Source organism: Nelumbo nucifera, chromosome 4, assembly GCF_055504915.1.
Source record: "Nelumbo nucifera cultivar China Antique chromosome 4, China Antique-T2T, whole genome shotgun sequence".
Lineage (NCBI taxonomy): Eukaryota > Viridiplantae > Streptophyta > Magnoliopsida > Proteales > Nelumbonaceae > Nelumbo > Nelumbo nucifera.
Genome location: NC_142652.1, coordinates 96,904,134 through 96,918,770, shown reverse-complemented (window position 1 = coordinate 96,918,770; position 14,637 = coordinate 96,904,134). Strand labels below are relative to the sequence as shown.

Genomic DNA, 14,637 nt, shown 5'->3' with positions numbered 1-14,637 from the left:
AGGGGGTCCTCGAACATTTCATTGTATATGGGGCCATACAATCTATTGTATCCATTCTTTATGATGACAAAGGGTATCTGGCTGATCATATTGGCTTTGGTGCAATAACATCTGTTCAAGGAGAAGAGTTGAGGGAACAAATTGGTGAAACAACTTATATTGAGTGCAGCTCTAAAATTCAACAGAATATGAGAGTTGTTTTTGACACTGCAATCAAGGTTGCCCTTCAACCTCCAAGGAGGAAGGAGATGGAAAGGAAGAAAAGTCATATAAGATGTTTGGGTGGGGTTTGTTGACCTTCATTGATTGCATGGATTTGTCAAAGTGGAATGAATCCAACTATCCTATAAAATTTTCTCATAAACCAAACATTAGAAAAAGCAAATTTGATAGAATAATTATTCTTAGCAACCAAATACAAAATAACAGGATTGAGAAAATAAAATTTCTCTTCTGATTCCATCCCATCCCATTCCATCTTTTCCCACAACCAACCAATCGGACCATGAGAAAAGGTGAGATAAAACTGTAGCTATAAAGTTAAAGCGGTGAAAAAGTGAATTTCACTTCACTTCCTCGATATCTGGGTCGAGAATTTCTTCTCACACTCACACAAGAGACAACTAAAGCAGAAACTTACATCTGCTCAACTCCCAATCTCCTACCCACTAACTGTTCCCACTAACATACCCACACAACACTCTCGCCGTGTACTGGGAACATCTCCCAGTAGTGTACTGTGGGGAGGGATGTGAGAACAGCCTGTGGAAATCCAAGCTTAAACAGGTCTCCATGAGGACGGGGAAAGCCGCAATCATAGGCCATTCTCGGAGGGATCCATTTCTGTACAGAAGACCCAGCTTTCTTCAATTTCAGAAACCGGATTCCAGGAAACCCATCTTAGAGTGCAGCTCAAATGGTGCCGAGAACTGCATTTTCTTCCTTCTCTTCTTCGTTATGTTGTAGGCAAGCTTCTGCTCATACGGGTACTCTCTGTCTCTGTTGTCGTTCTCTTTCTTCTTTCTCTAATTACACGTCTGGGCTCCATCTACCAGACTCTAAAACTGTGGAATGTTCTTCCAACTCTGATATTCCCCACGAGGGTACCCAGTCCCAGTTGGAAATTATGGTTGCGGATTTATACCGAACAAGAAAAATGAGTTCTGACGATGCATTAAGCTTCTTCAATCGAATGATTGATTTGAAGCCAACTCCTTCAGTTTATTCGTTTAGTCTTCTGTTACGGGCAATTTACAGAAGCAAGCACTACAAAACTGTGATTTCCCTATATAAAAGGATGGGTGCTATTGGAATCTCACCCGATAGACATATGCTGACGATTCTGCTTCACTGCTATTGCTATCTGAATTGGGTGGGTTTTGGTTTTTCTGTTTTGGGCAGTATATTAAAACGGGCTTATTATCCAGACACTTTAATTTTCACTTCTTTGATGAAGGGTCTCTGCATGGAGGATAGGATTGCTGAGGCAACTAATCTGCTTGAGGTGATGGTCAAGTTGGGTTATCCACCTGACGTGATAACGTATGGCTTTCTAATTAATGGGCTTTGCAGAGCAGGAAAGACTTCAGCAGCTTTTAGCCTGCTCAGGGAAATGGAGAAACGGGGTTGCAGGCCTAACGTGGTTGCATACAACATGGTTATCGACGGTCTTTGCAAAGAGGGATCTATGGATGAGGTGCTAAAACTGCTCGAAGAAATGATCCAAAAGAACATTTCCCCTGACGTTACCACTTACAGTTCTTTGATTCACGGGTTCTGCATTTCAAATCAATGGAAAGAAGCTATTAGATTTTTCTATGAAATGATGGATCGAGGAATTCCACCCAATGTGATTACATACAATATATTGATGTGTGCACTCTGCAAAGAAAGGAAAGTCAAAGAAGCACATGGACTATTATTTGTGATTATCCGAAGAGGGGAAGAGCCCAACATAGATTCTTATAATACGTTGATGGAAGGATATTGCTCGATAGGTAAGGTGGATGTTGCAGAAAAGCTCTTTCATTTCAGGGTGACTAAGGGTCTTGAGGTGGATGTTTTCAGCTACAATGCATTGATAAATGGATATTGCAGAAGTAGGAGGATGGATGAGGCTGTGAATCTGTTTGAGGAAATGCATCACAAAGGATTGAAACCTAGTCCTGCTAACTATACTACTCTTATGCATGGATTATGCCAAGTAGGGAAAGTTGAGGCTGCCCAGGCTCTTTTCAATGAGATGAAAGACAAGGGAATTTCTCCAGATGTGATCACATATAATTGCATAATCAACGGCCTTTGTGATTTGGGTTTGCTGAAGGAAGCCACAGAGTATATGAATGATATGGTGGATAGAAGAATTTCACCAAATGCCATTACTTACAGTTCTGTGATCCATGGATACTGTAACTTGGGACAGTGGCAAGAAGCGAGTAGATTGTTTGGTCAAATGATGGATCAAAGAATTCAACCTGATATTGTAATATTTAACATACTGATGAATGCTCTCTGCAAGTATGGGAAAACAAAAGATGCACGGAGATTTTTAGATATGATGATCCAAAGAGGGAATCAGCCAGATATAATTACTTATAATACATTGTTAAGCGGATATTGTTTGGCAGGGCAAATGGATGATGCTCTAAAGCTTTTTGATTCGATGGAAGCTAAAGGTCTTTATGATTCTATTAGCTACACTGTACTGATAAATGGGAATTTCAAGAGTGGTAAAATAGATGAGGCTATAAGGATCTTTGAGAAAATGTCTTATAAGGGATTAAAGCCAACAATTGATACCTATAATACACTACTTGGTGGACTATGCCAATTTAGGAAAGTTGAGGCTGCACAGAATCTCTTCACTGAGATGGTGGAACAGGGGATATCTCCAAATGTTGTTACTTACAATTCTATAATTTATGGACTTTACAATTCAGGGATGTTGGAAGAAGCCACAAGGGTTTTTGATGAGATGGTCCATGGAGGAATTACACCAAATGTGATCACATACAATCATTTAATCCAGGGCTTTTGTAATTCAGGGCAGTTGAAAGAAATGATCAGATGTTTCTACGAAATGATGGAGCGGAGAATTTCTCCTAATATCATGACATTCAACATACTAATAGATGCATCTTGTAAAGAAGGGAAGATTAGAGAAGCACATGCACTGTTTGTTCAGATGATTCATAGAGGTGAGGAACCCAATAGAACATCATATGAAATATTGATTGGTGGATATACTTCAATAGGCCAAGTGGATGATGCATTGAAATTATTTCACTATATGCTGGCTGACGGGCTTATACCAGATGATCTCACCTGCAACATGTTAATTAATGGCCACTGCAAAACTAAGAGAATAGATGAGGCCTTAAGGTTCATTCAGGAAATGCATAACAAGGGATTGAAACCAACAATTAGTTCCTATAATACACTACTAAATGGACTGTGGGAAAGTGGTCAAGTTGAAGCTGCAAAAACGCTCTTCAATGATATGGCACCTGATGTTGTTACATTTAACACAATGATCAATGGCCTCTGCAAGGGAGGGTTTTTGCAAGAGGCAACTGAGTTATTCTCACAAATGGAAGAAAAGGGTTACTTGCCTAACACAGTGACATTTAATACAATTATCCATGGCTTTTGTCTAAAGAATGAGATGCACAGTGCAATGAAGTTTCTCCATAAAATGGCAGAGAGAAATGTGCCACCAGATACCTGTACACTCTCCATCATTGTTGACTTACTTTCAAAAGTTCAGTATCAAGAAATTATGGAATCACTTCCTAAAACATTTTTACCTGAGGACGAGCAAGAAGGTGATATAATGAACATTTCATCATTAATACCATCCATTAAGGGACATCTAACATCTGGTGATTTGGGTAAATTATATAACAAATTAAAAAAATTCATTGAGTGAAGGTGAGTTATCTTTTTCATAAATGAAGCAAATTTTCTTTTCTGGAATTTGGGTTAGAACTGATGCATTTTTAAATCTGGAGCAGATCAGATGGTTGAACTGTTGGAATGACCAAACTCCATTTCTATGGTTCAGGTTAATCTGCAGGCTTTAAATTGGTAAGAAAATCATTGACTTGGTCAAGATCAGCCTGTTTGTCCCATGTCTAATTTATCATCTAATTTTTGAATGGTCAAAATATCGAACTTTTATACTTATCAGGAAAATGCCAAACTTTTATTAAGTATGAATGTTGTTAGGTTCTTTATTTATTTTATCCATATTTTATAAATTTATTGCCTTTTCATTTTTTAATCTTATTTTCATTTTTTATCAATTCTTTAAGGTAGTTCTGATCACATTATGTAGTGCTGTTCTGTGAACTATGAACTTCTACGTTTGATACCTCTTCAGTTTTAAAACATCGCAACTGATACTTGCTAGTATTTGTAAAGTATAAAATTTCAATTCTGTCACCTCTTTCTCTCTATGTATATATTGCAAGTAAGTTGTGATTAAGGACTTACCTACAATTTGTAGCAAAAGGCAAAATCGAGTTGAGCATATCTTTGGAGTTTAACTAGTTAGAAATTTTATCGAACCAATGGCCATATGTTTTACTAATCTTATATTAAACAATATAATTTTATTCTATTATATGGTCTCTCTCTTTTCTTTTCTTGAATTTTTTTTTTCATGATAATAGGAACTCAATGAGGAAAGTAATGTAGGGTTGATTGATATAAGGCAAGATTGAAGGGTAGCCTTGCTTCAAAATCCAGAAGAGTATGCTCTGAATCTATTTAGAATTAGCCTCTATATTACTTATATAGGCATCTGTCCAGATGGTGGATAATCAGAATGTCTCTGTTTGCAGAACAACTATAGATAACAGTGAAAAATGAAAAGTACTTTTATCAAGATTGTTGGGAGGTAATTAAAAATGATCTGATTAAAATTTGTAGGGAGTTCCACAGTATGGGAGTAATCAGCCCAGGGGTGAACTCAACCTTCTTATCCTCGATTTGGAAGAAGAAAGATGCCACCCAACTTGGGGGCTTCAGACCTATAAGCCTAGTTACTAGTATCTATAAGATAATTGCCAAGGTGCTTTCTCTGAGGCTTAAAAAGGTCCTCCCCCCTTTCATTTCCCAGTTCCAAGATGCTTTTATCCAGGACAGATGGATAGTTGATCAGATTTTAATTGCAAATGAATGTGTGGAGGCTAAAAAAAGGTTGAAGAAGAAGGGAATAGCAATCGAGTTGGATTTGGAGAAAGCTGACGATTTAGTGGACTAGGATTTCTTGATCAACATTATGAGGAAATGTGGCTTTGGGGATTTATGGTGTAAATGGATCAGAGGTTGCTTGCAAACAAGCCACTTCTCTATTATAGTTAATGGGTCGGCATTTGATTTCATTGAGGGGCTTCAAGGTCTTAGACACAATGATCCACTTTCTCCCTTTCTATTCACTCTGATAGCTGAGGTCTTAAGTAAGCTAATCTCTAAGGTTAACTCTATAGAGCTAGTTAAGGGCTGGGTAATAGGAAGAAATAGAGTTCTGGTCTACCATTTGCAATTTGTAGATGATATTCCTGGTTTTTTGTGATGGGGAAGGTAAAGAAGGGGTAGAAAATTTGGAACTGGTATTGAAGTTCTTTGGAAGGATCTCTAATTTGAAAAGCAATTGGTCTAAAAGTTTATTGGCTGGAATCAACTTGGGGGATGATGATCTGAGAGAAATGGCAGACTCGTTGGGTTGTGAGAAAGGTAATTGGCCCCTGTGTTACTTAGGATTACCCCTTGGTGGCAATCCTAGATTAGTTATTTTTTGGACCCCAGTAGTGGAGAGGTTTGAGAAAAGGCTAGCAAGCTGGAAAAGGCATTATATTTCATTGGGAGGGAGAATAACATTGATGAAATCCACTCTAGTAAATCTCCCAGTCTACTTCATGTCAGTTTTTAGGATGCCCCAAGTAGTGGTGAAAACTGAAAAGGATTGAAAAGATTATGAGAGATTTCCTTTGGGAGTCCAGAGAGGGAAAGAAAGATCACTTGATTAGCTGGGATAAGGTGGTAAAGTTGGAGGAAGGGGGATTGGGAATTGGAAAGGTTAGGTTGAAAAATTTGGCTTTGTTGAGTAAATAGCTTTGGAAATTCCCTAAAGAAAATGAGAAACTGTGGAATAAAGTTATCTCAAGTATCCATGGACTGTCAAACAATGGTTGGGATGCAGGCTGCGTGCATAGAGCTACTTTGGCTGCTCCTTTGGACCTCATCTTAGGCCTTTAATTCAAGATTGAATTCACAACACACAACTGCAATTGTCAAGACATGTCTTATCTCTGATAACAAGTCTGTGGAGTCGCATGTAAACTTGGAGAGAAGTTATGTATTTCATTGGTATTGACTTGTCTGTATATAGATCATGTACAATATAAGTTTGTTGCAAAAGGATAAAAGATAAATACTAAAAATGATGAGATAATTACAAGAGGAAGGATAACTAGTGTATGGCCAGCCTTATCAGTGATTCAGTCATGGCTAACATCACATCCCCAAGGGAGGAAACCAGTTATACAAATTTTCTTTGATGTTCATTTATTGATTAAAAAGGGTCAACATTCTGTCTTATGTATAGCAAGTGGATACTTTCTAAATATGCTAACTTGCAATTAATAGTGTAGTTATAGGAAACCCCTCTTCCAGCTTGATTTGGAGAGTATGGGGTTGTGTTCCTAGGCACACCTGTAGAGACAAAAGTTTATTAAATGATTTGTGAGACCAAGTTACTGTTCATGCATAACTGGTGTGCCAAATCTGTTGGAGGACTTTTTCTATGATTGTAAGAGTTTTGAATTCCATTGAACAAGGTGACATGGATCAGTTGGTGGAAATTGGATCATTCATTGAGAAACTTGATATGATGAATATCTTGGACATTTCCAGATCTGTAGAAGTGTAGAACCATGTTTCCCATGCTCCCAGAAAGGGGTATTTGATGCCATGCCTGTATAGGGAAAATTAACCCCTTAGACTTGGGGTACGTTATTACCATAATATGAGAGAAAATTTTGAAAAATAGATCTGTCATTGTTATTTATACTGCACAAGTGGAGAGGTTTTCAAGATTAGATAAGAGCATGTCTAATCATTCATTCATCAAATGTTGCTTAAAATCATCTAGTAAATGCCATTTTGGTAAATCTTGGAGAAGCCTCCATAAGGTTTGAGCATCCTTTATTTGAAAACATGTCTTCCCAACTTTGTAGTTGGGGAGTTGGTGTCAACCCAACCCTTTAAGCCTAACCTTAATCCACCACATGAAGGGTACATTGATGGGAGGATTGTTACCAACTGGAGCCAACCTGAGATTGAGTTCATTTTCTTTAACCTGGACCTTTATTCAGCGCAATTAGAGAAGCCATACCTAGCCTGCCCCTCTTGACTAATACAATCAATTATCATCCCTAACTGTTATTTTTTTTATATCTTATGATACATAAATATGATAATGGGTTATATTGCATTCTTTTCCAAGAAACAGTGAAAAGTAAAACAAATAAAAAAACTGATATGTAATTCTTAAATGACAGTAGCCAGAGGAAGATGAGTGCTGCCAATTTTAGAAGATGTTGTAAGGAAGGGAACAAGAGATCTCACAATTTATATGTATCATAAATAAACAATTTGATTCAAAATTGTTTTTTTTTTTTTTTTTATTGAAGTCATAGGGTTGACAAGCCAATTACTTTTTCCTTCTTGTAGAGTACTGCATCTATAACCAGATGAATATCAATACATCAAGTCAAGTGCCATGTATCTCCCCTATTACATATTTAAAAATTAAAATGAGTTGTATCACTTGGCAACTTGATCAAACCTTAATTGTGCAGGCTTGATTTATGGAATTCTATCTTACCATTCTTTGTAGTCTAGCAATAGTATCTGCCTACACTAATTCTTGACTTCCATCACTTATTGAATCTGCTAAACAGCTTACAGCAATTTCTCATACACCCATTTCATGTGCAAAATTGGAGAGACAACGCTAAGTATCATCCTAAAAATCATATGCCAACTGATTCTATCCTAGTAAGAAAAAGAAATCTACAGGGGTGATCAAAGAAACATAACAATTCCTAGATCATACCAAAATATTTTTAAACTTAAGAATTCCTATGATTTGGACTCTTTATTTTTCAAGTATTTTCTAATTCATGCTGCTGACCTACAACTGCCATTTTTTCTAGCTTTATACAAGGCTAGAACAGTACCCACTTCAATGTCTAAAATGACACATTGAATACTAGTAGCCAATTACATACCTCATAATGGCATTCCCATCTCAATTCCTTTGCATGTTGTCTTGTTACTTGTCACATTATGGCTTGCTTAGACCCTCAAACAACAAAAAGGCACTTTGGATTTATAGAATGAAATTCTGGAGTCCCTTTTTTAACATTGTTTATGTAAGTTTGATTTGAATCCTATTTACATGTCACTGCCTTTTATACAATGAAATTCTAATATTACACTTTTAAATATAGTCTAAATTTGAATTTCTACCATTTTGCACTGAGAAAACTAAGAAGCTAATAGATTCTGAGATGTCTACTAAAGTGGAGGTAGTGAAAGAGTGAGATTAAGTCTAGAGGTTATAATTCCGACACTTACGTTGATGAGATAAAAGCAAACATTCTAGATTCCCGTGTAGATAAAGATCAATGGGGTCGTTTAGTTGACTACTAGAACTCTGACAAAGGAAAGGTATAGACTAGATTTTATTGTATAATTTTACTTGTTACCTTTTTTTGATGAATGATAATAAATTTATTAATTCAGAAGCAGATTTAGAGTGAGTTCAGACAACATCCCAAGGAGAGGCGCGAGCTGCAGCCCCTCCTTGAATCTTACAAGTAAACTAGGAAAGAAAAGCAAGAATCACAACTGAGCCCAAAACAATTCTTCCCTATTTACCCCTTGCTTAGCTAACACATCTGACAAAGTATTTGCTGATCTCCCCACCCACTGTACAGTGACCAACATATTCCTTGTCAACCAACTAAATTTCTTAATTTCATTCTTGTAACGCCACATAGCCTCTTCAGGATTTTTCAACCAACCCACCACCACTTTGGAATCCCCCTTGATTGTTAGGTGTTGTACCCCCAGCTGGTTTGCAAATTGCACCCCTTGTACAGCAGCTAGAAGTTCTGCCCTAGTGGAATCCCCAATTCCCAAGGGACCTGAGTAGAGCAACAAAATCTCTCCCTTCTCATTTCTCAAAGCACCCCCCATTCTTGATAATCCTGGATTACTCATGCTACTTCCATCAAAATTCAACTTCAGTGAGCCTTTGGATGGAGGAGACCAGCTTGTAATTGATTTGTCCTTTAGGGATGAACACCTCATTACTGCTGACCAATTTCTCCAAAAGTCATTAAAGGAGAATTTATGAAAGATTTCCAAGGTCTTCAGCCAAGGTATTGCCCTATTTAACACATAGTCTTTCAATTCCTAACTGCTCCTTTCCTTTTCTTGAAAATTTCTAACATTCCTTTCTTCCCAAAGAGTCCAAATCAAGGCAGCACGAGCACATCTCCACATAATTCTCTCTATTTTTGTAGGCCAATAAAAGGTAGAATGGTTGAAGAGCATGTGAACTTCTGCTGGTAGATTCCAACTACTCCCAAACAACGAAAGTAGCCAAGCCCAAAGGTCTGCAGAAAAGAGACAAGATATTAATAGGTGGTAACAATCCTCACCGTGAGCTCTACAGAGGATACACCAATTAGGAGAAATATAGAGAAAAGGTCTTCTCTTTTGTAGGTTTTCTAGAGTGTTTACTTTCCCATGGAATACTTCCCAACAAAACGTCATAATTTTTTGGGGAACTGGTCTGCACCAAATTTCTTTTGACGGAAAGGGTTGGTGAGTAGAAAGTTGAGAGATGGACTTGAAGAAAGAAGCACAAGTGAAGGTTCCATTGGGTCTAGGAGTCCATACCCTCTTATCTGGCTTGGAGAGATCCAAACAAACCTGATTAAGACAACCAAGCAAGACAGAAAGAGATTCAATTTCATCATCTCTAAGTCCTACGAAACCCAAAATCCCAAGTAGGATCTAAGGGTGTTCCCAAAGGTGAGACAAATTTTGAGACCACCTCTTTTTTATACAAAGAAACAAAAAATAGAGAAGGGAATAGATCCTTTAAAGGTGTGTCTCCTACCCAAATATCCTCCAAAAAATGAACAATGTTGCCAGAACAAACTTCATACTTGATAAAATTGAGGAATTGAGGAAGGGTGTTGTGAATGGCCTTCCAAGGTGCTGTTAGGTTAGCTTGCCTTGATACACCAGCATCCCATCCATTCTCTGACCTCCCATGAATGATTCCCACCACCTCATGCCACAATCTTTCTCTTTCCAATGGCCATCGCCACAACCATTTCCCTAATAGAGCTTGATTTTTTCTAGTTACCCTCCCAAGTCCCAAACCCCTCTCTTCTTTACTTCTGCACACAATTTCCCAATTAACCAAGTGATACTTTTTTTCTTGTCCCGGCTCCCATAAGAAATCTCTCATCAACTTCTCCAGTTTCCTAGCTTCCCTAATTGGTATCCTAAACACAGACAAAAAATAGGTAGGTAAGTTAGCCAAGGTAGCTCTTATTAGGGTAATTCTCCCTCCTAAAGAGAATTAGCAAGATAAACAAGGAAAATCAGGCAAAACTAGATGAGCCTCATTGCATAGGAACAAAATCTTTTCCTATGTTCATTGAGGAGAAGGTGATATGTGCATTAATGTTTCTTTTGTCCCTCTTTTTTTTTTTAACTATAGCAATTTTATGGAAAATTTTACAAGTCTATTATTTAATTGATTTCACTACGATATTAGACCCAAGCAATGGGGTATGACCTTCACATGCACAAATATACATTGAGAGTCGTAAACATAGGTAGTTGCAATATGTGTATGTATTTTTTTAAGTGATTAATTAATAAATCTTTGCAATTTATATACGAATATACTAGAGTCTACTGATGTGTTAATTCATCTTATATAGTCAAGTTCGGTTTCTCTTTGCTTCATTTTTGTCAACCATAGAGCATGATGTCAGATTTTTTAATTGTGGATCATTTTGCTGAACAAGTCCCAACAAAGAATAGCTTTGAACCCAATTTATTTCACTCTCACTACTATAAATAACAGTAGTTGATAGCCCTGAATCACCCCCGTTTTACCCATATTCTGCTACTACAAATAACAGAGCACCCCAACCCAAAGTCACACTTATTTACCCTTAGTTTGCTGCTAGGAACAAAAGTTGAACTCACCCCTGAAATCTAACCAAGTTGATTTCGTTTCCTGTTGCAAATAACAGCCTACTTGCAGCTCAAACTCACCTAGCCTACCCTACATCTTTTGCTTTGGATATCCATCTAAGCCAACACTTTTAACACCTCCTTTCCTTTTTAACCTGCTGTAAATAGTAGTAGAAAACTCAGGATTGAGCCTAAGATTCAGCATTTAAGCTCATATCATGAAGAATTGCTAGGTTCAGGATTGAGCCTAAGATTTGGCATTTAAGCTCATATCATGAAGAAATTGGTGAGATATAAGGCTCTGATTAGCATATGTAGCAAGTTGGACAGGTTCAAGCCCAAAAATTAAAATAATAACACCTGTTGAGCAAGAGAAGAGAGGAGGAAGAGAGGAAGAGAAGAGAGGAGAGGCGAGAGGACTGAAAGCCCCAAAAGAATACTGCAGGCGTGTGCAGTAGTTATTATTTATACTAGTCTAGTCGTACAACATAAAGTATGAAGAAATTAGAAAAGTACCCCAGCGGTACTAAACTTGTGTACAACAACATCTGCCAACACTCCCCCTCAAGTTGGAGCATAGATATCAATCATGCCCAACTTGTCACAGAGATCATGATGTCTGGAATGGTTTAGCCCTTTTGTAAAGATGTCTGCAAGTTGGTTCTCAGAGTTGACATAGGGAGTACATGCTTCGCCTGTGATGACCTTCTCTCTGATAAAATGCTTGTCAACTTCGATGTGTTTTGTTCTATTATGTAGCACTGGGTTAGCAACAATGCTTATAGCTGCTTTGTTATCATAGAATAGAGTCATAGGTTTGTCCACTGGGAAACCCAACTCACTCAATAGATTCTTTATCCACATACCTTCAGCTACTCCGTGGGCCATTGCACGATATTCAGCTTCAGCACTGGATCTAGCCACCACGTTTTGCTTTTTACTCCTTCATGTAACAAGGTTCCTTCCTATAAAGGTGCAGTAGCCACTAGTAGACTTTCTGTCACTTTGAGATCCAGCCCAATCTGCATCTGTATAAACTTCAACTTTCAAATGCCCGTGCCTTTGAAATAACAAGCCAGCACCAGGAAACTTCTTTAGATATCAGAGAATTCTCTCTGTTGCTTCAAGATGAGTGGACCTAGGTGCATGCATGAACTGACTGAGGACACCAACAACATATGCAATGTCTGGACGAGTCATAGAAAGATATAGCAATCTCCCTATAAGCCTCTGAAACTGTTTCACATCTGTGAGAGGTTCACCTTGGATGTCACCTAATTTATGGTTGGGGTCAATGGGAGAGTCAACTGGCTTCACCCCCATCTTTCCAGTATCCTGAAGTAAATCTAGGACATATTTCCTTTGAGAAATGAAGATACCCCTTTTTGATCGGGCAACTTCAATTCCAAGGAAGTATCTGGCAGGTCGTAGATCCTTCACTTCAAATTGAGTGGCAAGGAAACCCTTCAACCTCTGAATTTCATCCTTCCAGTCACCAGTAACAATCATGTCATCCACATATACTATTAAGGCAGCCATTTTACCTTCTTCTCTTTTCACAAACAATGTGTGATCTGATTGACATTGCTTGTATCCTTTCTGTTGAACCGCAGCATGGAATCTACTGAACCAAGCTCTTGGTGATTGTTTCAGCCCGTATAAAGACTTCTTCAACTTGCACACCTTCTGTTCATTGCCTTGAACTAGAAAACCAGGGGGTTGAATCATATAAACTTCCTCTTCAAGGTCACCATTCAAGAATGCTTTCTTGATGTCAAGCTGATGTAGATCCCAATCCAGATTAGCAGCAAGAGAGAAAAGAACTCTAATGGAGTTCATCTTGGCAACAGGGGCAAAAATTTCTGCATAATCAACTCCATACATTTGAGTAAACCCCTTTGCCACTAAGCGAGCTTTATACCTCTCCACCGTTCCATCAGCCCCATGCTTGACAGTGAACACCCATTTACATCCAACTGGATCCTTTCCCTTAGGAAGATCAACAAGTTCCCACGTGCCATTTTTATGAAGGGCATTAATTTCTTCCTTCATGGCATTTGTCCATTCAGGTACTGAAAGAGCTTCTGCCACATTCTTGGGGATAAGGACACTGTCAATAGAGGTAAGGAAAGCACGAAATGAGGGTGAAATGTTCTCATAGGAAATAAAGTTGGAGATGGGATGTTTAGTGGTGCACAATCTAACACCTTTCCTGTGAGTAATAGGAAGGTCAAGGTCATTTGCAGTAGAGGAATCAATTTCAATAGAATCAGGAACATCATTGGGAGCCAAGTTACCTGAGTGGGTATGATCCTCCCCCGAGGAGTTTGGTGGCACTGGAGGTACAGCTTCTGGATTCTCCACAGCTCTTGAATTTGGTTGGCCTTTGCGACGACGAGAAAAGACACGAAAAGGCGGAGGATCAGGAAGAGAAGGGAGTTGAACCAGTTTCTCCTCATGCCTACACTCCCCTTGAGGAGAAACAGGAAAAAAAGGCTCATCTTCAAAGAAAGAAACATCCATGGAGACATAGAATTTCCGAGAAATAGGATCAAAACAATAGTACCCCTTTTGGGTGAAGGAGTAACCAAGAAATATGCAAGGAATAGCACGAGAATCCAATTTCCCACGGGTGGGAGACAGATTTTGGACAAAGCACTAACAACCAAATACACGAGGAGGAATAGAAAGAAGGGGGACTTTAGGAAAGAGAAGCTGATGTGGGGCTTTGTACTCTAACCAACGAGAGGGCATACGGTTAATGAGGTAGGTAGAACAAAGAACAACCTCAAGCCAAAAACGTTTGGGGACATTCATATGAAGTAGTAAACTCTGAGCCACTTCAAAGAGATGTTGGTTCTTCCGTTCAGCCACACCATTTTGTTGTGGTGTGCGGGCACAAGAGCTACGGTGAAGTGAACCACGCGAAGCAAAGAACTCCGTGAGATCACTATGAAAAAACTCTTTTGCATTGTCTAACTGAAAAATTTGGATTTCAGTCTGAAATTGAGTGAAGACCATCCACTGAAAATCTTGGATAATTTTTGGTACTTCCTCCCTGGTTCACATCGGATATACCCAAGTATATCTAGAATAATCATCAATGAGGGTAATGAAATACTTGTAGCCACTCTCAGATGGTAAAGTAACAGGGCCCCATACATCAGAATGAACAATGTGAAAAGGAAATTCAGATTTACTATTTTTCTGAAGAAAATGAGTTCTACATTGTTTACTTAACTGACACGTTTGACAAGAGAAATCGGAAACAGACATTGACTTACACAGTTCTGGAAATACAACTTTCAAAGACTCAAAAGACAAATGACCAAGACGACA

The 14,637-nt window shown here is 38.3% G+C and overlaps 1 protein-coding gene across 30 annotated transcripts in view; it reads left to right on the top strand.

Moving 5' to 3' along the window:
* Positions 1-615: 615 nt before the first annotated feature.
* Positions 616-14,637, top strand: part of LOC104610839 (uncharacterized) — a 55,887-nt gene continuing 41,865 nt past the window's right edge. For 22 of the 30 annotated variants that reach the window (XM_088902598.1, XM_088902594.1, XM_088902593.1 and 19 more), the window contains exons 1-2: positions 617-3,930; positions 4,014-4,086. In XM_088902598.1, coding sequence (XP_088758724.1) covers positions 917-3,928 — 3,012 coding nt within the window. In that variant the 5' untranslated portion in view covers positions 617-916 and the 3' untranslated portion in view covers positions 3,929-3,930; positions 4,014-4,086. Of the gene's footprint in view, positions 3,931-4,013; positions 4,087-4,673; positions 4,697-14,637 lie in introns of those variants that run through there. The other 8 variants (XM_088902600.1, XM_088902597.1, XM_088902596.1 and 5 more) reach the window with 4 other exon arrangements.